Source organism: Leptonychotes weddellii, chromosome 3 (assembly GCF_054177405.1).
Source record: "Leptonychotes weddellii isolate Sample4059 chromosome 3, ASM5417740v2, whole genome shotgun sequence".
In the NCBI taxonomy this organism is placed as follows: Eukaryota; Metazoa; Chordata; class Mammalia; order Carnivora; family Phocidae; genus Leptonychotes; species Leptonychotes weddellii.
The window spans coordinates 31,009,156-31,036,147 of record NC_138371.1 but is presented as its reverse complement, the minus strand read 5'-3'; the positions used below and the strand labels follow the sequence as shown (position 1 = coordinate 31,036,147).

Below are 26,992 nucleotides of genomic sequence, written 5' to 3'. Positions count from 1 at the left end.
CTACTCAGTTTGAGGAAAGTATCAAATAAAAGAAAGGGGAAATGGAAACATCTGAGTATTGCTTGTAATCCCAGACACTCAGAGTCATAAGAATGACAAACTCGCTGCATTCAGACATAACACAGAATCATCTCTTTCTGTTGTGAAATCAGTTTGAGTTAAAGTAGGTACACAATTAACAATGCCTAGGGATGCCAAATGTTTTAAAAGTCAACACCAAGATACTTATGATCTTTATTTCAGTGGACAAACTCTAAAAGGGTAAAAAAATACTCACTCATATAATGGAAAGTCTCTTCAGCAAGGACTGGAGAGAGGGCATCAGACGCATGCTGCTGCTGGTGTGGGGACTGAGTCCAGTCTTGATTTTCATATAGAAAGAGAGAGTCTACTCTTAGCTTATACTGGGGTAGCTGTTCTTCCAGCAGACTCACCAGCTCAACTTCAGGGAGATCCTCATTGGAGCAGACATCTAAAAAGGAGATTCCATGTAAATGAAGCCAATATATTCCAATTTACTAGGCTACAGAGAAAACATCAGTGAAATTAGTTTGCAAAGTAGGATAACCAAAGAAACACTAGACAGGATAATTTCTCCAGTGATTTTTATTAATATATGTTGGTACTATAATTGGTCTTTCTCTAGGTTTCTTTAATATGAAAACTTCTATGTAAAAATAATACCATGAATTTTAATTACATCCTATTTAAAAATATATTGCTTGGTGAATATAACTATGTTTTTAAAAACTAAAATGAATTTGAACAAATTTCTTATTTCCTCCTTATCAGTCAGTCTCTTCAGTGTTGCTTAAAAGAGAGCTGATCTCAAATAACATATATGCTTGGGGGGAAAAGGCAACACAAAACAATGAGCAGAAAATAGCTAGTTCAAAAGGAATAAAATGACATGTTCTTTAATAACAAAATTTGAATGCTGTGGGAGGATTCTTCAAAATTTGGAAAAATTACATTTCAGTATATTCTTACAGTAGCTAGATATCAAAAAATTAACATTTATTGGTGAAATGTTAACTAGTAATGTTAACATTTCAGCACCGTGTTCCAGCACGAGTACTGGAATAAGTACTTTATCATTTTTATTTTGAAAGATGTGGTACATATGAAGTCCTGAATACCTTTCACATCATACTCTCACCTACACACCTCTAGCTACCTTCTGCATACATCTCTGAACACACTTGGCTTCTCTGCCTTTATGTGTTTGCTCTTGGCTTCCTGTTCCAAATACTGCCCCCCATTTAACACTTCCCAAATTTAGCAGTTTACAGAAAAAGTAAATTTATCCCTTTTAACATGCTTAAAATAGAGAAAATACAGGATGTCATATCAACCCTCACACTTTATAAAGAGATCTGGTATTTCCTTTGTGGGTGGTATAAAGAAACATATCCTTACCCTGGCAAAGAACAACAAAGTTCATTTTAAGAAGACATATTTTAAAAGAGTAAATTTCTACTACTTGACCTTAACAATGACATTTTAATAAATCAAACACGAGTAAACTGACAAGATCACATACCCCTCTTTACCTAGGACAAGCAGTGACTTCATAATCACAAAGATGAGTTACATAATCACAGAGATAAGGTACATTAAAAATTTTAAATACAGTTCTAAAGAAGCTCTCAACCCTTAGCAGGTCTTTTTAAAAGCCCTAAAAATACAACCAAATTTTATTACTACAAATTCCATGTGATCATCCAAATTTGTCCTGCCATAAATATATCACATACAGATTGTCAGTTTAATACCTGAAAGAAAAGAAGTTGACTATAAACACATGCCGAGCTATAAACAGGCTTGTGGGCAATTCAGGAACTGAAGAACAAAATTTAACATTCATTAAAAGAGCTTTTATTCCCTATAAACTATCTTTTACTTTATTTTATTTTATTTTAGAGGACAGCTCTTTCATTTTAATTGCTTAGCAAATCTTTAGTGTAAATGACATTTTAAAATCTTTACTGCAATTCCTTCTCTGTCACCTCCTCTTCACCCCACAACATATTTAACAAAATCGCTAACCATCTAAATTAGAAATTGTCTTTTAATACGCATTAATGAAATTCTGTGAAAATTCAAGGTTACCAATTCCCTACTTCCAAAAGGTACTTTTAAAAATGCGTATACAATCAAGGTTTAGTAGATTAAATATCCTGACTCGCTCCCTCTATTTGCTTCTGTATTTCTTTTCTTTTTTTTTTTTTTTAAAGATTTTATGTATTTATTTGACAGAGAGAGACAGCAGTAGAGGGAACACAAGCAGGGGGAGTGGGAGAGGGAGAAGCAGGCCTCCTGCCCAGGAGGGACGCTTAAGGCAGATGCTTGACGACTGAGCCACCCAGGAATCCCTCCTTCTGTATTTCTGATAATGTACTATTTACTACTCTCCTGATTATCCAGTCTTAAAAACCCTCTTGCTAACATTTTATCTTCCAAATGTCCCCTCCATATGCCCACTTTTTTTTAGCCACGTTGTGGCCATTTAGATTCAAGGACTCCTTTTGTTTCTCTTGAAGAGCCTCAAAACTGGTCTGCCCTCTTACACTCAAATTTTCCTCCATATCTTCATATCCACATTATGTCACTCTCCTACACAGGCTAAAAGAGGTCTGAATCTCATCTAGCCATTGGAGAAAAACCTTACAAACAGTTGGGATAATCAGTAAAGATCTTAGAAAGGCCATGCTTACTCTTAGTAGGATTAAATTAATGCTAGAATAAAGCATACTACAGTATGATCTAAAGTATGATCTAGAGGCTCACCAAACAAAAATTAAAAACAAGCCTCAAAAGGATGGACCTTATTAGAAAGTAACTTAGGGATCCATCAGAACAAATTTTAACAGTCTTCCAAGGAAGACAACAAAATCTAAACATCTAACAATGTAACATTCAAAATAGCATTTGATAAAAGATTATTAGATATGCAAAGAATAAGCAAATTGTAATCCATTACCAGTTGAAAAATGAGTTAGTAGAAACAGGCCCAGTAATGACAAAGGTGATAAAATTCGTAAACAATTTAAAAACAGCTATTATTAATACACTCAAAGATTTAAAAGGAAAATATAAACTTGATGAAAAGAGAAACAGAAGCTATACCAATCTTTACAAAACCCAAGTAGAACTAAAGTATAATATCTAAATTGAAAAACTCACTGGATAACATTAACAGATTAGACATATTCCAGAAGAAAAAAAACAGTAATAGACTTGAAGGCATAGTAATGGAAACTACCTAAAATGAAGCATAAAGAAAAAAAAAAAACTGGGGAAAAAATGAACAGATCATTAGTGCTTTCTGTCATAGTATCAAACCGTCTAACATACATGCAATTGGAGTCACAGAAGAGGAGAAAGGCAGAGCAGAAAGAATATTTGAAGAAATAATGGCTGAAATCTTGCAAATTTAATTAAAACTATAAATCTGTAGTTCAAAGAAGCTCAACTCTAAGCAGAATAACACAAAGAAAATCCAAAGAGAAAATCTTAAAAGCAGAGAGAGAGAAAAAAGGACACATTACATTTGAGGGAACAAAGACAAGAATAATCTCATCAGAAGCAAGGCAAAGTAAATGACAAGAGATGCCACTGAAGTGCATAGTCAACTCAGAATTCTGTACCAGTGAAAACACCTTTCATAAAAGGTGTAACAAAGACTTTCTTCAGACAAGCATAAAAGTGCAACTATTCATTGCCAGCTGACCTATATTACAAGAAATGTTAAACTTCCGGAAAAAAGATACAAAATGCAAAGTTCAATCTACAAAAAGAAGTAAAAACTGACAAAACTGGCAAATCTGTATGTAACTATATAAAACTTTTATTCTCATTTAATTTATAATTGACTGTTTAAAGTAAAAATAACAATTAATTATGTATATAACATGTAGATGTAAAAGACACAGCAACAATAATACATAGGATGATGAGGGAAACAGAAGAATACTGTTGTAAGGATGTCACTTTATGAAATAGTATAATGTTATTTGAGGATGTACTGCAAGAAGTTAAAAATGCATATTGCAAACACAGAACAACCACCTAGAAAAATGAGAGGTATACCTATGAAGTCAATAGTGGAATTAAAATGGAATCCTAAACAAAACAAAACAAAACAAAAATCCAAACTCACTTCAAAAGATTGAAGGAATGGGGGAAAACAGAGAACCACTAAGTGGAACAAAGAGAAAACAAATGATAGTACAGGGTCTACTGACTCAACCAAACTGATAATTATATTAAATGCAAATCGTCTAAACACCCCAATTATAAAGTAGAGATCGTCAAACTGAATTAAAAAAAAACAACGATCTAACCATAAGCTCTCTATAGGAGATGTTCTTTAAATATTCAGGTAAGTTAAAAGTAAAAGGATGAAAAATGCTATCATACTAATTCTACACCAACTCTTTTGAAAAATAGAGGCAGGAATATTTTACAACTCATTTTATGAAGCCAGCATTACCGCAATACAAAAATCAAACAGACTTGCAAAAAAAAAAAAAAAAGTACAAACCAATAGTTTTCATGAATGGGACACACACACATACACACAAAACATTAATAAATCAAATCCACAATCTATCAGAAGGATAATATATCAAGACCAAGTGTGGGTTTTCCCCACAAGGTTGGCTTAAAAATTCAAAAATAGAAAAAATTAAAAATCAACAGAATTCACATTTAACAGATTAAGAAGGAAAAACCACCTCAGTAATGGAGAACAGGCATTTGACAAAATTCAGCACCCATTCATGACAAAAACCTCTTATCCAACTGGGAGAAGAAAAACAATTCTCCAATTTGAAAAAGGCCATTCTAAAGAAAATTAATGGTGAGACTGTAACTTTTCTCTAATATTGGAAATATGGCAAGGATGTTTATTCTCATCACTTTTATTAAAAAATATACTGAGATCCTGTACTATTCAAGAAGGCAAGGCAAAGAAATAAAACACATCCAGAATGAAAAGGAACATGCAAAACTGTCTCCATTTGTACACAACATTATGGTTTACATAGGGAATTCTAAGGAATCTATAAGAAAGTTAATAAAACTAAGCTGGGCTACCCAGGTGGCTCAGTCAGTTAAGCAACTGACTCTTGATTTCGGCTCAGGTCATGATCTTAGGGTCATGAGATCGAGCCCCACACTGGGCTCTGTGCTAAACATGGAGACTTCTTAAGATTCTCTCTCTCTCGGGTGCCTGGGTGGCTCAGTTGGTTAAGCGACTGCCTTCGGCTCAGGTCATGATCCTGGAGTCCCGGGATCGAGTCCCGCATGGGGCTCCCTGCTCAGCAGGGAGTCTGCTTCTCCCTCTGACCTTACCCCCTCTCGTGTTCTCATTCTCTCTCTCTCTCGCTCTCAAATAAATAAAATCTTTAAAAAAATAAAAAAGAAGATTCTCTCTCCCTCTGCCCCTCCCCTAACCCCGCCCCCATTGGTGTGTTCTCTCTCTCTCTCTAAAAAAATTTTTTTTAAATAAAAAAATAAAACTAAGTAAAGCAAAGTTGCAGAATACAAGGTCAATATATAATCAATTTCATTTTTATACACCAGCAGTAAACACCTGGAGAATGAAATGAAATAAAAAATGTCATTTACAGTAGCAGAAATAAATACAATTTTTAAGATTAAATTAAATAAAATGTGTAACACCTGTAAAATAAAAACTATAAAATACTGTTAAAAGAAATTAAATAAGAATATATTGTGTTCATGGACTGGAAGACTAAATTGTCTTAAGATGTCAATTCTCTGGAGTCTATGTAATTTACCATTCAATTAGAAATTGACAAGCTGACTCTAAAATTTATGTAAAGATGTGAAAGATCTTGAATGGCCAAAATAATTTTTGGAAAAAGAAAAAAGAACAAAGAGAGTTTATACTACCTGATTTCAAGATTTACTGGAGTTACAGAAATCAAGACAATGTGGTATTTATGTAAAGACAGACTTAAGGATTAAAGGAACACAGTGAAGCATCCAGAAATAGAACCACACATGCATATGCAAGTGATTTTTCAATGAAATTACCAAGATAGGGTAAAAGACAGTGTTTTCAATAAGTGGTGTACAAACAACTAAACATTCAACTGAGAAAAAAAATTTGGACCCTAACCTCATTCCATATGCAAAATTAAGTATAAAATGGACCACTCACCTAAATGTTAAAACAAAAACTATAAAACTTTTAAAGAAAACAAAGGAGGGTGCCTGGGTGGCTCAGTTGGTTGAGCGTCTGCCTTCAGCTCAGGTCATGTACTCAGGGTCCTGGGATCGAGCCCTGTGTGGGGCTCCCTGCTCAGCGGGGAGCCTGCTTAGATTTCTCTCTCCATTCCCTCTGCCCTCCCCCTGCTCATGCTCTCTCTCTCTTACTCTCTCTCTCAAATAAATAAATAAAATCTCAGGGTCCTGGGATCAAGCCCCGCCATCTGTCGGGCTCCCTCCTCAGCAGGGGGTCTGCTTCTCCTTCTCCCTCTGTGCCCTCTCACTCTTTCAAGAAATAAATAAAAAATCTTTATTAAAAAAATAAAAGAGAACAAAGGAGAATATCTTTGTGATCTTGAAGTATGTGAAGATTTTTTAGAAACAACACAAAAAACTTTAAACTATTATGAAAGCAAAAATTGAAAACTAGACTCCACCAAAATGTAAAACTTTTGCTCTTCAAAAGGCATTATTAAGAAGATGAAAAGGCAGGAGCCCCTGGCTGGCTCAGTCGGTAGAGCATAGGACTCAGGGTTGTGAGCTGGAGCTCTACACTGGGTGTGGAGATTACTTAAAAACAACAACAAAGATGAAAAGGCAAGCAGATATGGGAGAAAATATCTGCAACCCATTTATCTAACAAAGGATTTACATCTAGGATATATAATAAAGACATTTACAATTCAATGTAAGAAAAACTTTACAATAAGCAAATGATTTGAATAGACAACTCAAAATAAGATCTTGAAATGGCCAAATAAGCACATGAATAGATGCTCAACATCATTAGTCATCAGGGAAAAATAAACCCACAAAGAGATACCAGGACGTACCTACTAGAATGGCTTCAATCAAAAACACTGACATTACCAAGTGTTGGTGCTGTAGAATAGAGGTCAGCAGAGCAGGCTCCAGCCTGCTGCCTCTGCCTGATTTTGTAAATCAAGTTTTACTGGACCACAATCACATTTGTTCTTTTATATATTGTCTATGGCTGTTTTTCTGCTACAACAGCAGAGTTGAGTAGTTGGCACTTCAGCAATAAAAATGACTGAACTACTGATACATACATAATGTGAATAAATCTCAAAAACATTTTGCTGTACAAAAAAGCCAGACATGAAAGACACAGATTAATTTATATGAAATTCTAGAACAAGCAAATTTTATCTATGGTGACAGAGAGTGGATCAATGGTTGCCAGGGGCCAGTGGTTGAGAGAGGGGGGCTCTGGGTACAAGGGAACTTTTGGGGGCACAATAAAAATGTTCCACAACTTGACTGTACTAGTGGTTACATGAGTGTATTATGTATTTGTGAAAACCAAACTGTGCACTTAAATGGACACATTTTATTGTATCTTAATAAAGAGGTTACAATAAAGCTGAATAAAAAATGGAAAAAACTTTGGGTTTGGATGGATTTCAGAATTTTTTGGAGTTTTAGAAAAGTAATGCTATGTGTGTACTGTATGATATATAACAACTCCAACTGGTTTTGTAGCAGCACCCCATATTTAAATACATTAATACACTGTTAGCAAACAAATATTCACACTAAGTGAAATAAGTCTAGAAATAGCTACAAAGGTCAGGTTTTGTGCACCAATGAATTTTAGAACCAAAGTTTAGAAATAACTTTGGGTGTTTAGAGTTTTTTTGACTTGGTCTTACAGATAAGGGCTTACGGGCCTATAGCTGTGTTTGAATAACCTATATGTCCTGAGAGCTTCTTAAGTGTCACAAACTGTTGTCAGGTGTTTGCAGGGTATATAAAAAAGCAACTCTGTCCTTGTGGAAGATACAAATAGAAAGAGAAGAAGGGAAGGCAAGTATGAAGCAGGTCCAGCTAACCAGGGCTCACACGGTACAGAAGAATCCGACATAGACAACATATAACACACAACGCAGATTTTGATAATTCAGTAGGAGACCAGGAGAAGGAAAGATTAATTCGGTTGGTCTTTCAGGAGATCAGGCTGGAAAGTGAGGCCAGGATTTCATCATGGCAGATTTTACATGCTAGGAATAGCTTTTCAATATTTATTAAACTGGACTTACCAGTGATACTCTCTGAGTCTCTGTGATTGATATTCATGAGGTTTTCTTCACCTATTGGTGATGTAAAAATGGCATTCTGTGATTGACTCATGCAGGATCCTTTCTTGCTTTGGTTGACAAGGACAGCTTTGGTATGAATCAGAGTAAAGGAAATCCATTAAGCCATTCAATAACAAAATGGATCTGGTTGTACAGATATTTTCTTTTAAACAGCTTTTTTCTGATGAGTCAAATGACATCTGCAGCAATGAGTGCTCTCATGTGATTATCATACCCTGGAGAGTCATGACCTAAAACAAAGAACACATCAAGTGACTTTAGAATTCAGCATACTTTTTGGGGCACCTGGGTGGCTCAGTTGGTTAAGCGACTGCCTTCGGCTCAGGTCATGATCCTGGAGTCCCGGGATCGAGTCCCACATCGGGCTCCCTGCTCGGCAGGGAGTCTGCTTCTCCCTCTGACCCTCTCATGCTCTATCTCATTCTCTGTCTCAAATAAATAAATAAAATCTTAAAAAAAAAAAAAAAGAATTCAGCATACTTTTTAATAACTGCAGTCCAATTACCTGGAATCTCTGTCATTAAGAATGTTTTCCTAGTGATACATACAACATGGATAAATCTCAAAATAATTATGTTGGATGAAGGAAGTCAGACAAGAAGAAAATATATATGATTCCATCTACCTAAAATTCTAAAAATGTACACCTACCTACAGTAACAGAAAGCTGATCAGTGGCTTCCTGGGGCTGGAGAAGGGATTACAAAGGGGCAGGAGAAAAGTTTTGGGGATGATGAATATATTCATTATTGTGGTGTATGGTGAGGTTTCACAATTATATACACATGTCAAAACGTATCAAATTGTTCATTTGAAATACATGCAATCTAATAATAAATTAATGTTTAAAAAAAATTAAAGATAATCAACTGTTTAAAGTAAAATAATAATAATAATAATAAATGTATTATGGGGTCTACAACATATGCAGAAGTAAAATGTATTACAATAATAGCACAAAGACCAGGAAGAGAAAAATGGAAATATACGGTTAAAAGGCTTTTATATTATACATGAAAGAGTAAAATATCTCTTGAAGGTAAACTGTGATAAGTTAAAGCTGTATACTATAAACCCTAAAGTAACCAATAAAATAACTCAAGATTTACAGATAATAAAACCAACAAGGGAGATGATATAGAATAATATATAGAGTTTCTCAACTCTGGCACTACTGATATTTGGGGATAATACTTGGTCATGTGCATTGCAGGATGTTTAGCAGTATGCCAGCAAAATACTCTCCCCAGACCCTCTCCCAGTTGTAAAACCAAAAACGTCTCCAGACATTGCCAAATCTCCCCTGGTAGGCAAAATCACTCCCAGTTGAAAACTACTGATATAAAAGATGCTCAGCTTCACAACTAAATCAAAATGTAAAGAAACTATTTTTCACCTATTAGATTAGCAAACATTGTTTTATTATATTCATTGTTGGAGAGGGTGGAAAAGCAGCACTCAAAATGTTGATAAAAGTGCAAACTGGTACAAGCTTTCTGAAAGGCTATTTGGCAATGTCTACCAAACTTTTAAATGCACATACACCATAGTTCAACAATTCTACCACTAGGAATTTATAATATGGATATACTCATTAAGTATGACAAAATATAGGCACAAGAATGCCCATATGGTATTTTTTTAAAGCATAAACACACAACTGGAATGAAAATATCCATAAAGAAATGGTTTAATAATGGTACACAAACGAATGTAATGCATTAAATATGTGTGTGTACTTGTTATCAGTTAGGAAAACTGTTCAATACTAATTATAAGCCTGGCTTTATATCAAAAGACAGTCTCTACCAAATAGTCTCTACTTAGCAACTTGCAGCTTCTATTTGTGGCTAATTCATTCTCATGCATACTATTTTTAGGCATTGTAAACATTCAGTGTTTTACAAGCGTTACCCCCCAAAATGGAAAGGAACAAAATAAAGGCATTAAAAGAGACTGAAAAATGGTCACTGAGGTAGAACAGAAAAGCATTCTTAGTAAATACTAGGAAAGAGAGTTTCAGAGATGAAATAAGCAACAGAATTAAACATTACAGAAAAGGCAAAGGAGAGATTTCGTTTAAAAAAGGGGGTACTAGGACCATAAAATCAATATTAACCTTCTAGAAACCAATTCAGCCAAGAAGTTGGGCCCAAAGCTAGGCTGCAAGGAGTAAGGAAGTGAGATGGTAAGAATGGAATTTACTGAGTACAGACCAGGATTTCCATTACCAACTTTCAGGTTTACATGGACCAGTAAAATTTCAAAAACTTCTGTGGTTATTGGCATAGGGTTGCCTTTTTGAAAAATACATTTTGTAAGGAAAAAATATAAAATGGAATAAACAACAGTTCTTCCCAAAAAAGGAGTTTATAATTTTATGTTGACATAACAAAAATTTAATTTTTCTATATCTGAATTCAGAGAATTTTAATAAAAAAATTTAAATTCTATACTAAAAGGCAACTTAAGGAATAGGAGAAGATATGTGCAAATGACATATCTGATAAAGGGTTAATAGCCAAAATATATAAAGAACTTATAAAACTCAATACTCAAAAAACCCAAATAATCCAATTAAAAAGTGGGCAGAAGACATAAACAGACATTTTTCCAAAGAAGACATACAGATGACCAGTAGACAAATGAACGGATGCTCAACATCACTCATCATCAGGTAAATGCAAACCAAAATTATAATGAGGTATCACCTCACACCTATCAAAATGGCTAAAATCAACAACACAAGAAACAACAGGTGTTAGCATGGATGTGGAGAGAAAGGAACTTTCTTGCACTGTTGGTGGGACTACAAACTGGTGTGGCCACTGTGGAAAACAGTATGGAGGTTCCTTGAAAAGCTAAAAATCTTACAATCCAGCAATCGCCTTACTAAGTATTTACCCAAAGAATACAAAAATATTAATTCAAAGGGATACATGCACCCCAATGTTTATAGCAGCATTATCTACAATAGCCAAATTATGGAAACAGCCTAAGTGTCCATCGATGGATTGATGGTTGGATAAAGAAGATGTGGTACACACACACACACACACAGTAATATTACTCAGCCATAAAAAAGACTGAAATCTTGTCATTTGCAATGACATGTATGGATCTAGAGCATTATGCTAAGCAAAATACATCAGAGAAAGACAAATACCATGATTTCATTTATATGTGGAATTTAAGAAACAAAACAAATGAACAATGGGGAAAAGAGAGAGAGAGAGAGGGAGAGAGAGGCAAACCAAGAAACAGACTCTTAACTATAGAGAACAAACTGATGGTTACCAGAGGGAAGTGGGGTGGGGGGAATGTGTGAAATAGGTGATGGGGATTAAGGAGTGCACTAATAATGAACACGGGGCATTGTATGGAAGTGTTGAATCACTATATTGTACATCTGAAACTAATATAACACTGCATGTTAACTAACTAGAATATAAATAAAAACTTTCAAAAAATTCTATTCTACATGGAACTGTTTTCTTGAAATATGTCTGTCAATACAGCAATCTGCACTAGCCCGTGCAAAATGAAGTTAATACTCAAAAGTATTTTTTTTAGGTACTTTAACTCCAGTTGTCAAAAATACATTTTCATATCCAGGATCAGTCTACTGTATGCAACTGAATTCTTCCCTGTGTACCTTATTGTCCAAATTGCCATTCTTAAATCAATCACTGCAAGGGGAATAGAACTAAAATTGGATGAAACCAATAAAAATTTATCTGCCCACCCCCACACCCAGAAATTGGGAGGAGGAAGAAAACAACCTCCCCTGAAGTATATGACCACCAGGTATTTGAACAAAATCTCAACTAGGGGTTCCACCACCAAAGAAGTGAGGGAGGAGATGATGATTCTTGAGTAGGCAACCAAAACCATCTACTACATAAGTCTTTATGTCACCTATGATCTTTACCAAAGTCTTTTAAATTATAATACTCCAGAGACCCCGATTTTAGATTATAAACCCAGCAGTATATTTTTAAAAATAGAATGGAATACAAATATAAGAATAAACACGGTAGTGTATAAGAGGCCTAGTGCATGGTCAGCAAACTACTGCCTGAAAGCTGAATTTGGCCTGCCACCTGTTCCTGTATAACCTGTGAGCTAAGAATAGTTTCTATATCTTTAAATAGTTGAAAAAATCTCAGTTAAAATGTTTCATAATATGTGACAATTATATGAAATTCAAATTTCAGTGTCATAAATAAAGTTTTACTGAAACACAGCCAGACTCATTTGTTGATCCACTGTCAACTTGGTTGTTTTCATGCTACAATGGCTGAGCTTAGTAATTGTAATAGAGAACTTACAGTCAGGCAAAGCCTAACATATTTACTATCTGACCCTTTATAGAATAAGTTTGCCAACTGATCTAGTAGTAAAATAATTCAAGCATCAAATAATCATCTGTCTAAATCAATGATTTCCTTGATCAACTTCTTAAACAGGGAATTCCCCCTACATTTAAATACTTATAATTAGATCACTACCTCTAGAAGAATTTCAGTAATGAACAGACTTCTTCTTTCTACACTTACAAGTGTATTTAAAGTTATTTCAATTTCTAAGAAAGCATTTTTTAAAACATAGTAAGTTACAAATTTGCTTGTGAAGAAAGAAGTAGAGAGAGGAAGATAAGGAAGAAAGAAGAGAGGGAGGAGGAAGGGGATGAAAAGGGAGAGAACAGAAGCAAGTGCTTCTCATACTGGTCCAAACTGGTTTTTAAACAGAACTATGGTTCTTAACCATATTTTAATCAAAGAACATTGTGAAAATCTAATGATAACCTTGGGACATTCTACCTGCCAGACACTTACCCACTAGCTGGTTTAATCTTTAATATTTACATTAGCATTCATATTTTTTCTTTTTTTAAATATTTATATGTATTACATAGAAAACAGAAAATAAACTGTGTAAGTTTCAACTATGGACTCTAGATCTTTACTCTAGAGGATCGCTTTTTAATTAGTTTTGGAGGTAGTGTTAATTGTTTAGTGTTAACTCTAAATACAAAAATAAAGAAAACCAAGTTGAATATAGAACTAAGTCCATCTTCAGAGTCAGCAGGAAGAATCTAGACCTCCAGAGTAATCCAGGAACCTGCCTAACATGAAGAGTGTGTACCAGGTCAGGGATGATCTGCAAATGATATGTTCTTCCCAATGACTCTTTAGAACTAAGTAAACCCTTTGGGTATGCCTTGGTCTAGATCCGAGCTCCTCAGTAGGATTAGTGTGGAGTAGCAATGCTGAGTATAAAACAATGTATGCACCTTGGCATTAGACAAGCCTGAATTTTCATCTTATTTACTGGTTTTCTGACTCTGGCACATTATTTAACAGTTCTTCATTGTAAAGGTGAGAGTGATAATTAACTACTCTTTATAGGGAGGGTCAGGTATGAGAACTAAATAAAAAATAGAAATTCCTAGTTTGGTACTTGACATACAGTAGACACTAACATGCTCATTCCCTTCAGCTTCCCCCTTCTGTTTGGGCCTGAACAAAAGATGATGTCTTCTGCCTAATATTAAATTTCTGGCTCAACAGCCAACTCTAAGCTCAGAATAGCTACCCTGTTTATGTAATAGATGCAGTTTAAAGACTGAATAGTCTTCATATAGAAAGAGAAAAGGACTAAGCAATAAAGTGACAAGTGCCTTATAAAGCAAGAAAACTACTGAGGGAGATTACTACTGAAGCTCATTCCTTCAAGGATTCTGGGGAAGGGCTGTTATAATAAAAGCCTTAACTATAACTAGTACATTTACTCATAGCACAGTAGTTATATTAGTTTCCTATTGCTGCTGCAACAAACTACCACAAATTTAGTGGTTTAAACCAACACCAATTCATTATCTTACAGTTCTGGACATCAAAGGATGGAGTGATTTCAATGGACCAAAACCAAGGTATTGGTAGGACTGTGCTTCCTCTGAAGGCTCTAGGGAAGAATCCGTTTCCTTGTCTCTTCTAGCTTCTAGCTTCTGCATTCCTCGGCTCAGGGGCCCTGCCTGCACCTTCAAAGCCAGCAGCACAGCATCATCAAATCTCTCTGCCTCCACTGCTACGTAACCTTCTTCGGACAAATCACCCTCTACCTCCTTCATATAAGGACACCTATGATTACATTTAAGGCCCAACTAGATAATCCAGGATAATCTCCCCATCTCAAAATCCCTTCTGCAAAATCCCTTATGCCATAGAAGGAAATATTCATAGGTTCCAGCGGATTAGGATCTGGGTGTCTTCAGCAGCCATTAGTTAGCCTACTACAGTGGTTAAGAACATGGATACTGGAGCTAGACTGCTTATAGTTGAGTCCCAATTCCACCACTTACTAGTTGTAGGATGGACAAATTACTTAATCTTGTTTTTTCATCTGCAAAATGGGCCTAATAACGAGGTCTACTTATTTGGTTGCTATGGGGATTAAGTGAGTTATGAGAGGATAATAGGAACACCTATTACAAGAGGGAATTACAAGAGTTAATACATGTAAAGCTCTTAGAACAATGCCTTAGATTACAGTAAATGCTATGCAAATATTAATTTTTATTTCTATCATCACCAAATAGTACTATTTTATTGTCTTTACTGTTATTGTGCCTTATACAAAGTTGGGAACAATGTAAACCCTACTCTTGGCCACTAAATGGCATCTTCTCTTAACATAAGAAATCCCATTTACTTCCTATCCTGTAACAAGTGATGTTAGTTTAGTGCCATTAATCATTTTTCTTTCTACCTCTCGATGCATGAATAAAACAGAAAGCTTGCAGAGCCAGAGTCCTAAATGTAGTAGAAACTTCTGGCAAACTGTGGCAAGCACAAACAACACATTTTCAGTGCCCTTCCTAGTTTGTACAACATATTCTTAGTACTTCCTTGAGCACCAACCGTTTTCTATGCTCGATCTTTATTCATTCTTTTCAGGAACAACTTCACTGCTTTTCTTCAATCAACCAAGCATGCATTATTTAACAAGAAGCCAGCCTTTATAATTCATGCACACGTAGGAGAAAACAGGGTAAAACAGCCAAGTGACTTATTTGAACAAGAATAAGACTTAAAAAGAACAACCAAAACATGTCATTGATACAAATATTGCTGAAGAAAACAACATGGCTAATGATTTAGTTTAGCCTAGCCATGGAAACAAAACGGTCAACAGTGTATACCAAAATATAGGTCCTGTGCCTTAAAAAAAAAAAATCTTAACTACTTCCTTAAAACAGCATATTATGGCCAAAACAGCCTTACAGAAAAGGCTAAAACAATTCAGAGAAACTTCATCTTAACAGAAGCACAGAGCCTAGAATTAAAGTAAACATAAAAGACTTTTTAAAAAGATTTTATTTATTTGTCAGAGAGAGAGAGAGAGAGCACAAACAGGGGGAGCGGCAGGCAGAGGGGGAAGCAGGCTCCCTGCTGAGCAAGGAGCCCGATCTGGGACTTGATCCCAGGAATCTGGGATGACCTGAGCCGAAGGCAGATGCTTAACCGACTGAGCCACTGAGGCGTCCCTAAATAAAATCTTAAAAAAAAAAAGAGTTGGAAAAAAAAAGCGGGGGGTGGTGTCACTACCAAAATCCAACCTGAGGAGTGAGCAGCAGAGCTCACAACGGCAGAGACCACATAGCAACACCAAGTCTAGCTGCACTAATGTGCCCCAGTATATTACATTGGCTATATTCAGCACAGCTGTTCTATCAGCAGTTATAAAGGTCACCTTTAGGAAAAAGGAATTGTGTCCAGCAAATACTTTGTCCCTCTTTTTTAGTGATCTTTTTTAGATTTAAAGATCAGTAGGGTTGGGGCATCTGGGTGGCACAGTCAGTTAAGCGTCCAACTTTTGGTTTCCGCTCAGGTCATGATCTCAGGGGCATGAGATCAACCCGCTGGCCTCCGTGATCAGTGCGGCATCTGCTTGAGGTTCTCTCTCCCTCTGTCCCTCCTCCTTGCTCTCTCTCTCTCAAACACATACATACATACATACATACACCTTAAAAAAAAAGATCAGTAGGGTTTCAGAATATGAAATATATGGAGACAACTCTACTTACAAACAAATTGGATTCCAAAAGGCTGTTAAATCCATGAGTTTCAAAGTCCAAAACCATGAGTGAGATTTAGGCTTACGGGCTCCGCATTGCCTCCTAACTATATAGTTTGGGCATTTTTAAAAACTGTCCTGTTTTGTTTACAGTGAACATTTGCTGAGGAAGGCAACCCCTCCCTGCCACAATCTCTACCAACATGAGAAGGGAGTGAACCTCTGGCAGCTAAGGAATCCACACCAGAGCTTCACCTGCAGATTAGGAAAAACGGTGAACCCATGGTGCCATCTGTGGTTTTTGATAAGTTTCCACAACAGCACTTGCATTCACCATGCTTAGTCTTTAAATTCTTGAACTCCTAACTTTAACTGAATCTTTGACTAAATAGACATCCCACTCTAACAATGATCTGCTGCCAAAACCATTTCAAACATTCACATTTCTTCACCTTTGGCTGTCAATTGCACAGGTACGTTGTTTTTCATGGCCTTCATAATCATTCTTATTGTCTAATCATATATTTAACAGGTATCATTTTCTCACTTTCAATTTTTTACACTATTTCTACTTTTGTGTCCATTAATCAATCACTAGCATTTCTTTTAGGGACAAAATGGGGTTTGTAATATTTATAAAATACCTCAAAACTATATATATATATAAGACAAACATGCTACAAATAACAATAATGGCTGAATTGAAAATGACCATCTGATGATGATCAGCAGAGCTGAATCTGCTCTGGAGTATACTCTGTCCGTAGCCAGAAAGTTCCTAAATTATACATTTTAAGCAGATGAGTTTGCATTTAAAAAGATTTATAAGAAAGTAAACCTACCATGCAAGAACAGGGCTTTTTGTCCTATACATTTAGAGATAATAATTTTAGATGTCTTGTGCTTGACATTTCATTTCAAGCCAAATATTAAAGGTCTAAAGAAAATTTCAGCCCGATGTCTTGTTTGCAAAGGATAATGAATTTACATTCATCTAGCCCAAAGTAATCTAGCCCAAACTACTGAAGTGGAAAGGGACACTGTTTCTCTGTACTTTCCTCAACAAATAGTGAGTAGCAAGAGAATGTGTGACAGCTAATAAGTATTTGTGATTCATCAGGGTCTTCAAATCACTAAGAACTAAAACCACCACAGCCAATACTGAAGAAGGTTTTCTAGATAAGGAACCACTTGTGAGTCAATGATCAATTTTATAGAAGAGCAGCCACATTATACAACTGTGGCTGCACATTCCCTACTTTACCTTTTATAAAGTTAGGCAAATAATCCAAAAGCAAAAAAATATTAGACTTTTTCAAGAAAGCAAGGTCTAGTCATTATCAAAAGCCATTTTGTTTCATATTTCACATTTATATCCTCATCAAAGTACAATGACAGTTAACAAAATAGTACCCCAATTATGAGGAAAAGGTTAAATCATACTTCCATAACTACTCTTTAAGAAGTTATGAAAACAGGATTTAAAAGAAAATATCGAAAGATAAATTTCACCCATCTGGAAAATTCACACATCCAATGTGCTGGAGTACCAACTATGGCATCTAATAAAAGGTTATCATTATCACTGGATTTTATTTTCAAATCTTAGAAGTACAATATTAACAATATTAAACACGTTAGTAGATGTGTTTCCCTTTCCAATTTGACCTTACGATGAATTACATATATTGGTATTCAAAAGTTAAATAGCACCTTTGTATTTGTAATGGACTATGAAGTAACACATACTATACAACTCATTTATTTTTTACAGATTCTTATTTAGTTCTCCATATTCCCTAATTAGTAATATTAAAATTGAGAAACCTATGCTTAGATAACTTAATCCCTCTATGCCTCAGTTTCCTCATTTATAAAATAGGGACAATCATAGTACCTTTCTCCTAGGTTATGGGGATTAAATGAGTTAATATTTATAAAGCATATATAACAGTGCTTGAACAGTAAACATTATGTGTTAAATATAATTTAAAAGTTAAATAAAGAGGTAGAATTATAAAATACAAACCATATCAGGGTGCCTGGGCAGCTCACTTAAGTGTCTTACTCTTGATTTCAGCTTAGGTCATGAACTCAGGGTCGTAAGATCATTTGGGCTCCGCGCTTAGTGGGGAGTCTGCTTGAGATTCTCGCTCTCCATCTCCCTCTGTCCCTGCCCCCTCCCTCTCTCTCAAATAAATAAATTAAAAAAAAATACAAACAATACCATTTCATGATACCTGGTTATCTGGACATAGAAGATTCAGGATTCAGATCAGTTCCTACCCTCCCACATTGTTAACAGCTCTACTCTCAAAAAGCACATGCTCTTATAAAAAGCATGGCTATATATCTCACCTGGCACTGCCAGCTAGCACTAATTCAGGAGTTCTAACAATTATTCTTACCTAAGGTAATCGTTTCTTGTCACTAACTACTGGTGTTAGGGAAACTCTCACAAGAATTTCCCCAAATAAAAAGCCCATGGTGAGAATGCATGATGGGAGTATAGCCATTCAAAGGAACCAACAGAAACTATGTAGTCAAATTAAGTATATATGTCCCCTAAGATCCAGCAATTTTGCCCGTGGTAATTACCTATCTCAAAGAAATTCTCATATCACCCTATAAAGAGACATGTAGGAGACTGTCTCCTGTATTGCTATTAGTGATAGTAAGGTGAGGGCCTACTTGCTAGAGAGCAGATTGGTAGAATGCAGTGGATACATGCATGGAGCAACACAGCCCCAGAAATACAGTGCTGAGTGAATAAAGCAAGAAGCAAAATTAGAGAGCTACCATAATGATATTTACACAATAAATTAAATTTTTTTCTGCATTAAATTTATATGGATATTAAAATGCTTGCCTTGTGGGCTGGAAAGTGGGGGAAATTTGGAGCAAGGTATGGGATAAAAGGGAAATTTAAAAAAAACCTATGGAAACCCTACTGTTCTTCTGGCAGACTGCTTCTCATATAATTATTCTTGTGTCTCTTCAATTCTTAAAATTTGAACATGTGCCTGAACAGGAAACATTTGCTTTATATATTACACCTACCTAACTAAAGCAGTGTAATTAGATTTCAACTAAAGAAATATTAAAAAAAAAAGTGAGATTGGGCCTCAATAGTGGCATTTTCAAGTGCTTGGTTATCTAGTAAAACTTTGAAGGGAAAAACGTTTAAGTTCAAAGACGGTAAGAATTTAAAAGTAGTGAATAAGCTACATTTCTTAAACTTCTTTCTTATCTGATGAAAGTCAGCCATAAGCCACCCTGGAAATTTCCATTCAGTTTCTCTCTCTTTAAAACACACAAACACAACACACAAAATATGCATATGTACACCTTTGTTTCTCATTATAAAGTAATATATTAATTCAAAAAAATTCCGGGCAGTAGAGAAATGTGAAGAATCAAATGAAAGCTACTTGTAATCTTTTACCATCTTTCACTAGGAGACATAATGTTAACATGCTGTTTAGCAACCTACTCATTCATCTTCCCATGTCAACATATTATCAATCTATGCCATTATTTTAATGTGAATTACACAGTACTCAAAATATACAATTATATAAGCACTGACAGTTTCCATCAGTGACTTCCTAACAATTAACAGGTCATTCATCCACTTTATTTATTTTTTAAGGATTTATTCATTTATTTTAGAGAGAATGTGCGTGAGTGTGGTGGGGGAGAGGCAGAGGGGGAGAGAGAGAGAAAGAGAGAGAATATCCTCAAGCAGACTCCCCACTGAGCATGGAGCCCGACTTGGGGCTTGATCCCAGGACACTGAGATCATGACTTGAGCTGAAATCAACAGTTGGATGCTTAACTGAGCCACCCAGGCGCCCCTATTCATCCACTTTAAAACTCAAGAATCCACAACATGGGTCAGCAAACTTTTTTGTAAAAAGCCAGGTAGTAAATATTTTAGGCTTTGCAGACATATAAGGCTTCTATCACCAATTATCTTTGTTGTTTTTTTCAACCCTTTAACAATGTAAAAACCATTTTTAGCTCGCATAACTGGCTGAATCCATAGGCTATAGTTGGTTGACCTCTGGTCTATACCTCAAATCATGGTATTTTGCACCACAGAATATAAAAAACTGCAATGACACCAAACTTTTACAGAAAATGCAATAAACAGCTGAATAAGTATTAACAACATCATCTTTTCAAAACTCTACTACTAGACAGGAATTCCATCTTTTACTTGACATTCCAGCATGGCAGTAAGTATTGGAAGAAATAGTACAGATGTAAAATCCTTAAGATAGAATTGCCTACTAATTACACATCCCTAGTTTTATGCCTTTTTCCATCACCCATTTTTTTTCAAACTCGTTTCTATAAAAAATCATGATTGGCTTAGAAATATGAAAAACAAAGCAAATTATTATCTGGCAGTCAAAAATAATTTAGTGATATCATATGGTAGTTTAGTCAAAGAAAATGGGATAGAAAATACCTCAAAGATACTAAATAAACTCAAACCTCAAAAGGGTACACTTCAGTCTCACATTCACAAAATCATGTTGATTTATTTCTCCAAGAGAAAGAACAACTTGACACTTAATCTCTATCTGGAATCCTATATCCTTTTAAGAGAGCACTCTCTTCTCTGTATGATCTGGCAAAAGAGCTACATGATGTTATATAGTATATTCAATTCTAATATTGCAAAAGCCTTTTTTTTTTTTAAGATTTTATTTATTTCTTTGACAGAGAGAGACACAGCAAGAGAGGGAACACAAGCAGGGGGAGTGGGAGAGGGAGAAGCAGGCTTCCCGGAGCAGGGAGCCCAATGCCGCGCTCGATCCCAGGACCCTGGGATCATGACCTGAGCCAAAGGCAGACGCTTAACGACTGAGCCACCCAGGCGCCCCAAAAGCCTTTTCAAGATAGGGTTTTCTTAGGATTTCTAAAGAGTGGAGACTGAGTTTAGTATGAGTTATTTAAATATTTGAAAGTTTGATAAATGGAAAAAATAAGATTTACTAAAAGGGTTATTATTATTACATTATACCTAATAAGGTACACATTTCATCATCTTAACATATGACAGCAGAGCTCCTCTTAGGAGCTTTTTGTTTGGGAAAATACACAGAAAAGCCACTTGTGGAAGGTGAGGCCTTGCAGCATCAAAAGGAAGGCTAAATTGCTCTGCATAAGACTAGGGAAATAACTGCTTTTTCTTTCTCTGGAGAGGAAGAGAGAAGGCAAGGGAAAGAAGCCCCATCCAGATGGCAGGAGCTCAGAGGCCAGAAGAACATCAGCAATTTGCAGAAATCTTAGGGAGGGTTTTGGTTTCCCCATGATACGAAACTGAAGGTTCAAACCAATCATTTAGGTTTTAAAGGGTCTGTCTGGACACTCAGCTGACATCTGGGTTATAGACATATTAAAATATTTGTTCACAACAGCAGTTGGTGTCAAGAATTTATATTCTGGGATATTAATAAAATCACCATAGCTATTATATTTTGAAAATCTTTTTTTTAAACAGAAATTTATGTCCTTTTGATTAAAAAAAAAGGAAAAAACATTATAGGTCTTCAAAAGTGAGTAATGCAGAGTAAATGGCATTACAGAGGTTGGGATTTTCTGTTCTCTTAATCAAAAATGGGGGGAAACACCTTGAGCACAGACATTTTATACAACAGATTCCACAAAAGAATATGTACTCTATTTCTAGAACCAAATAAATCCTTCCCTAACAAATCAGAAAGTATTTTCTTTCAATGTTGACTGGTAAAATTTAGGTATTAGATTAAATCAAGAGACATCATCACCTGAAAACCTATAAAGAGTTCACAAAAGATTAAGAAACTGAACAGATGTAATCATGCTGGCAGACTTAAGAGTATTACTGTATAATCTGCTCTTCAGAGCTTACTTTCAAGTAAAATAGCTAAGAAGACCCCTTGAAACACCACTTTAACACAGCAGTAGGATAGGTAAATACAAATTTTAAAAACAGAAATAATTAAATAAAAGGCAGAAAACCCATGTCTTCCTTTCTTTTTGTCCCCTCTAACAATCAAATGTAAACTTGCTTTTGGTGGCTTAAGATAATCCTAAATCCTTCAGTTATTTTAAACTTATAATACTTAAAAGCCTTCCAAAGTAGAAGTTTCCAAAAAATGCCAAAAGAAAAACTGTAAGCACTACAGCTCTTCAGATCAACAAAGTAATCAGTGGCAACAGGATGTGCAATCTTATATGACCAGGAACAGGGTGTAACTTAAAATGGGGGTGAGTGGTCAGGACAGAATATTATAAACATATTTATAAACATACATACTTCTAGAATAATTTCTTTTTTAAAAAAATATTTATTTACTTGAGAGAGAGAGAGAGTGCACACACAGAGGGAGAGTGAGGGAGAAGCTGAGCAGAGCCTGATGTGGGACTGGATCCCAGGACCCTGAGATTATGACCTGAGCCGAAGGCAGACACTTAATGGACTGAACCATCCAGGAGCCCTCTAGAATGATTTCTAGAATTCTGCATATCTAGACATATAACCATTTCAGTACTGTAATTCTACAAAGAGACGTTCAAACTACATTGAGGTTTAAATATTAGTCATTGTTTTCCAAACCAGTTGTCACAACTCCAGCACTTCAAGATAAAGGGGAGAACTGACATGAAACGGATGATTCTGGTTTGCCAATGAAATTCAGGAACCAAGTAAGAACAGATCAATTTTTTGAGCTATGGCTATTATCTGCCACTCAGGAGACAATTAGAGTGAGCTCGTTGGGCACAGTAAGTAGGCCGCTGCGAACATTTAGGAACCCTCTTTCACCACCTGCCTTATTAATAGCTAGTAGCCCCAGTTCTTCAGGATTTTATCATGGGCCTTCTCCTTTCTCTCCTAAGGAATCTCATCTACTTCAAAGGCCTTAATTTCCAATTATATTATAATTACTTCCCAAGTCTCTACCTTTATCCCAAATTGGCATATGACTTTAAACTGGAACTCTCAGTATCAGCTTATAATCAATAGCATAAATTCATCACTTTCTAAACTGAAATTATCTTCCCATGAAATGTTTTTTCCTGCTTTACTAATTAGTTAATATTATCAAGTCACCTGATCAGCAGAGCCAAAAATCTAAGAGACATCTTTCTTCTCCTCAATACTTGCTTTCCATGTAGTCACCTATTCCTGTCCTCCAAGCTTGTTGCTATGGCCTTAGTCCAAGCCCTTCCGTCTGGCTACCTGGTCCGCCAGCCTCAGCCCTTCTGTCTGGCTACCTGGTCCGCCAGCCTCAGCCCTCTTCTACTCTGAGCTAGTGAGTCTCTTGGAATGCCTATTGCTACTCAGCCCACTCCTCCCCATTTCCTTAGGGTACTGCTCCTTATGCTTCAGATGTCCTCCAAGTCTAAATGTGAGCACGCATGGGTGCGTGCGCGCAAACACACACACACACACAACTTTTGTTAACTTGGTTTCTCCTGAAGATTTTTCTATAAGGGAAAAATATAGTAACTATGGAAACCAAAACAGACAGTTTACTTGATTGTTCTATTGTATATTAAGAGCAGACATCCTGGCATATTGATTCTTCTTCAGTGAGTTTGCTTAGTGTGTCTTTTCCTCCAGACCTATCAACTCAGAGTATACTGAGAAAACTTCAGTTTCTAGATGTGAACAATTTAATAGGAGACCTCACTGTCCTGTGAAACTTTTCCCGAGCAGAAACTACTTCTTCTGACAATGAAAACAATCCAAAACTTCCTTGTTAAATTCATGACTTTACTGTAGAATATAACAAGTGAAACTAGCACTATAGAAGTTTTCTAAAATCAGTTTATGTTAAACAATTGATAATAAAGACACAAGAACCTTCTGTGTTTCAAATGAAAAATGCATGACAGAGAAATATATTTTCAATTCTGTTCCAAATTCAGTCTTTTCTAATAATAATAGCTAACACTCACAGAGCACTTACTATGTACTAGGTACTGGAATCAATGCTTTATGCACATGATCCTTTTTAATTCTCACAACAACCCCAAAATGTGATTATTATTATTGTCATCATTTTATAGATAAGAAAACTAAAGCTTAGAGGTTAATTAACTTGCCCAAGCTAGGAAGAGCCCAGAATCAAACCCACGACTATGTTTTTCCAAAGCTGGGACCTCCAACCTCTGGGCTCTACTAGCAAGAGACTAGGAGTGTGAAGGACAGTGAGTGTATGTGGTTTGAGAAATTCTACATCTCCACTCCACTTCGTAAAAACACATACTGATTAATGAATAAAGAAAAACAACAAGCCTCCAAATTTCTTTTTTAGTCTCCAATTTTTTCTTAAGTGCTTTATAATTTATTTTTAGAAATAAGTCATCTGATATCAAAGTTGGCTGTATTAACAATGAAGCAGAATGATCTGTGTTATGTATATCATATGCCATAAAACTCCAAATCTGAGTTTGATTTTGTCTTTTTTTAAAAAGATTTTATTTATTTATTTGAAAGAGAGAGCGCGCACACAGGAGCAGGGGGGAGGGGCAGAGGGAGAGGGAGAAGCAGACTCCCTGGTGAGCAGGGAGCTGGATGCAGGATTTGATCCCAGGATTCTAGGATCATGACCTGAGCCACCCAGGCTTTAAAAAAAAAAAAAAAAAAAGGGCTGTTTTACAGTATCAAGAAAATAATGCAGATGTATTACCATAAATTGGGAATAATTCTGTTATGTGTTCTGAGCTGCTAAAATTAGTGGAATATAGACCAAAATAAATCCTTATTCCAATAAATTAAGTCCACCTGTATCTTAGTATCTTACAAATGCCAGGTATTCAATACTTATTGAATGAATGAATCAACCTCTAGTCAAGTTACATCCTTGTAATCTATAGTAGGGAGAAAAATGAAACTACATTAGAAACCTAAGACTGTCAGAGTATTTGAAAATTGACGGGTTTCTTAGCCCAATTTATAAAAATCTATATAGGCTTCTTAAGAGTTTCTATAAGAGATGTTAGTTATGGGCAGAGCAATATCAATTAAGCCCACCAGTTACAAGGAAGTTGCAAACATTCCCTAGAGATGGGTTTGACACACTGGCAAAACCCACAAAATATTTAATAGCAACCCCCCCCCCCCACAAGGTTTCTTATTTTAAAAACGTTAGTAGTAAGATATTTTCCCCCTAAAGTTAAGACACAGAATGAGAAAAGTCCAACTGCATGGGAGGGGGAAAAAAAGTCCTTAGATAGGACAGACTGAAAAGAATCTAATGACTCAGGGTCATTACTATGACTAGCAATCACTGCATTATAACATAGTGACAACAGCTATAACCTCCAGGATTATAAATTCTTTTTTTTTTTTTTTTTTATTTATTTGAGAGAGAGAGAATGAGAGACAGGAGGGTCAGAGGGAGAAGCAGACTCCCTGCTGAGCAGGGAGCCCGATGCGGGACTCGATCCCGGGACTCCAGGATCATGACCTGAGCCGAAGGCAGTCGCTTAACCAACTGAGCCACCCAGGCGCCCAGGATTATAAATTCTTAAAGAGCACTTTCCTCCTACAATAAATGGTGTGAAATGCTAATTTTTTGGAGATTTTAATTCTACTTCTCATTTTGTTCTCCCCCCTTACCGGGAGGCTACCAACCATTACACTTTGCTGTTGCAGTGTGCCTCTCTGCTTTCCAACCTGCTGTGGCTGAGAAACCAGATAACCAGGTTATCAGAGAACCCAGAAGATGTCTGCATGAGACTGAACCCTAGGACCTGCTTTTCTGCCCTTGACTGGTTCTTCAAGTACCTCTTTCTTTCATCTCTCCAGCAGTAGGGATTTAGTTGGCTTGCTTCTCTTCCTTTAGCAATCTTGTCAAGTGCTTTTCTCACCTGTTCTTTTTTCTCTTCCGTAGGCTGGCTATGAGAATACACTCTGTCCCTTCTTTACTGTCTCCTAAGAAAAGTATAGGTTCTTCTCTCTTTTGTGAGAATTTTAATGTTAATTGCTATAGAGAAATACAGAGTGGATTACAAACATGGGAAAAATGGTTTAGGAAATAGTAAAATTTTTCATTATGATTTACTCCTTAATCAGTATTTACTGACTCCTCATCTTGGGTGTTACCAGAAGACTATGTGCTCACTTTCTTTCTTGCTACAACACTATAAGCTCTTTAAATGAAGGTATTTTATTTTTGTATGCCCCAAAGCTAAAAGCAACGGGTACATAGTAGGCTCGCAATACATGCCTAACTATAAGCTTAAAGATGAAAAATGTCAATAAACTGAATTACAGAAGTAATTTAATGAACAAAACTGACTACTAATACATTTCAGTCCAACATCAATTCAATGAATTGCCTTGAAAAATTAAGCAAAGATTGAACATTTGAAAGAAAACACTTGCTTTATGAAAAACTATGAGTTGGCTGTTAAAAGGGTGCTTTATCATTTTTTTTTTTTAAAGATTTTATTTATTTATTCATGAGAGACAGAGAGAGAGAGAGAGGCAGAGGGAGAAGCAGGCTCCCAAGGAGCAGGGAGCCCGATGCGGGACTCGATCCCAG

At 35.9% G+C, this 26,992-nt stretch overlaps 1 protein-coding gene across 2 annotated transcripts in view; it reads right to left on the bottom strand.

Moving 5' to 3' along the window:
- The window catches only part of TRAK2 (trafficking kinesin protein 2), a 67,261-nt gene that overhangs the window by 30,999 nt on the left and 9,270 nt on the right, over positions 1–26,992 (bottom strand). For both annotated transcript variants that reach the window (XM_081815341.1, XM_081815342.1), the window contains 2 exons: positions 8,301–8,590; positions 278–472 (listed from right to left, as the gene is read on the bottom strand). In XM_081815341.1, coding sequence (XP_081671467.1) covers positions 278–472; positions 8,301–8,391 — 286 coding nt within the window. In that variant the 5' untranslated portion in view covers positions 8,392–8,590. The remainder of the gene's footprint in view (positions 1–277; positions 473–8,300; positions 8,591–26,992) is intronic.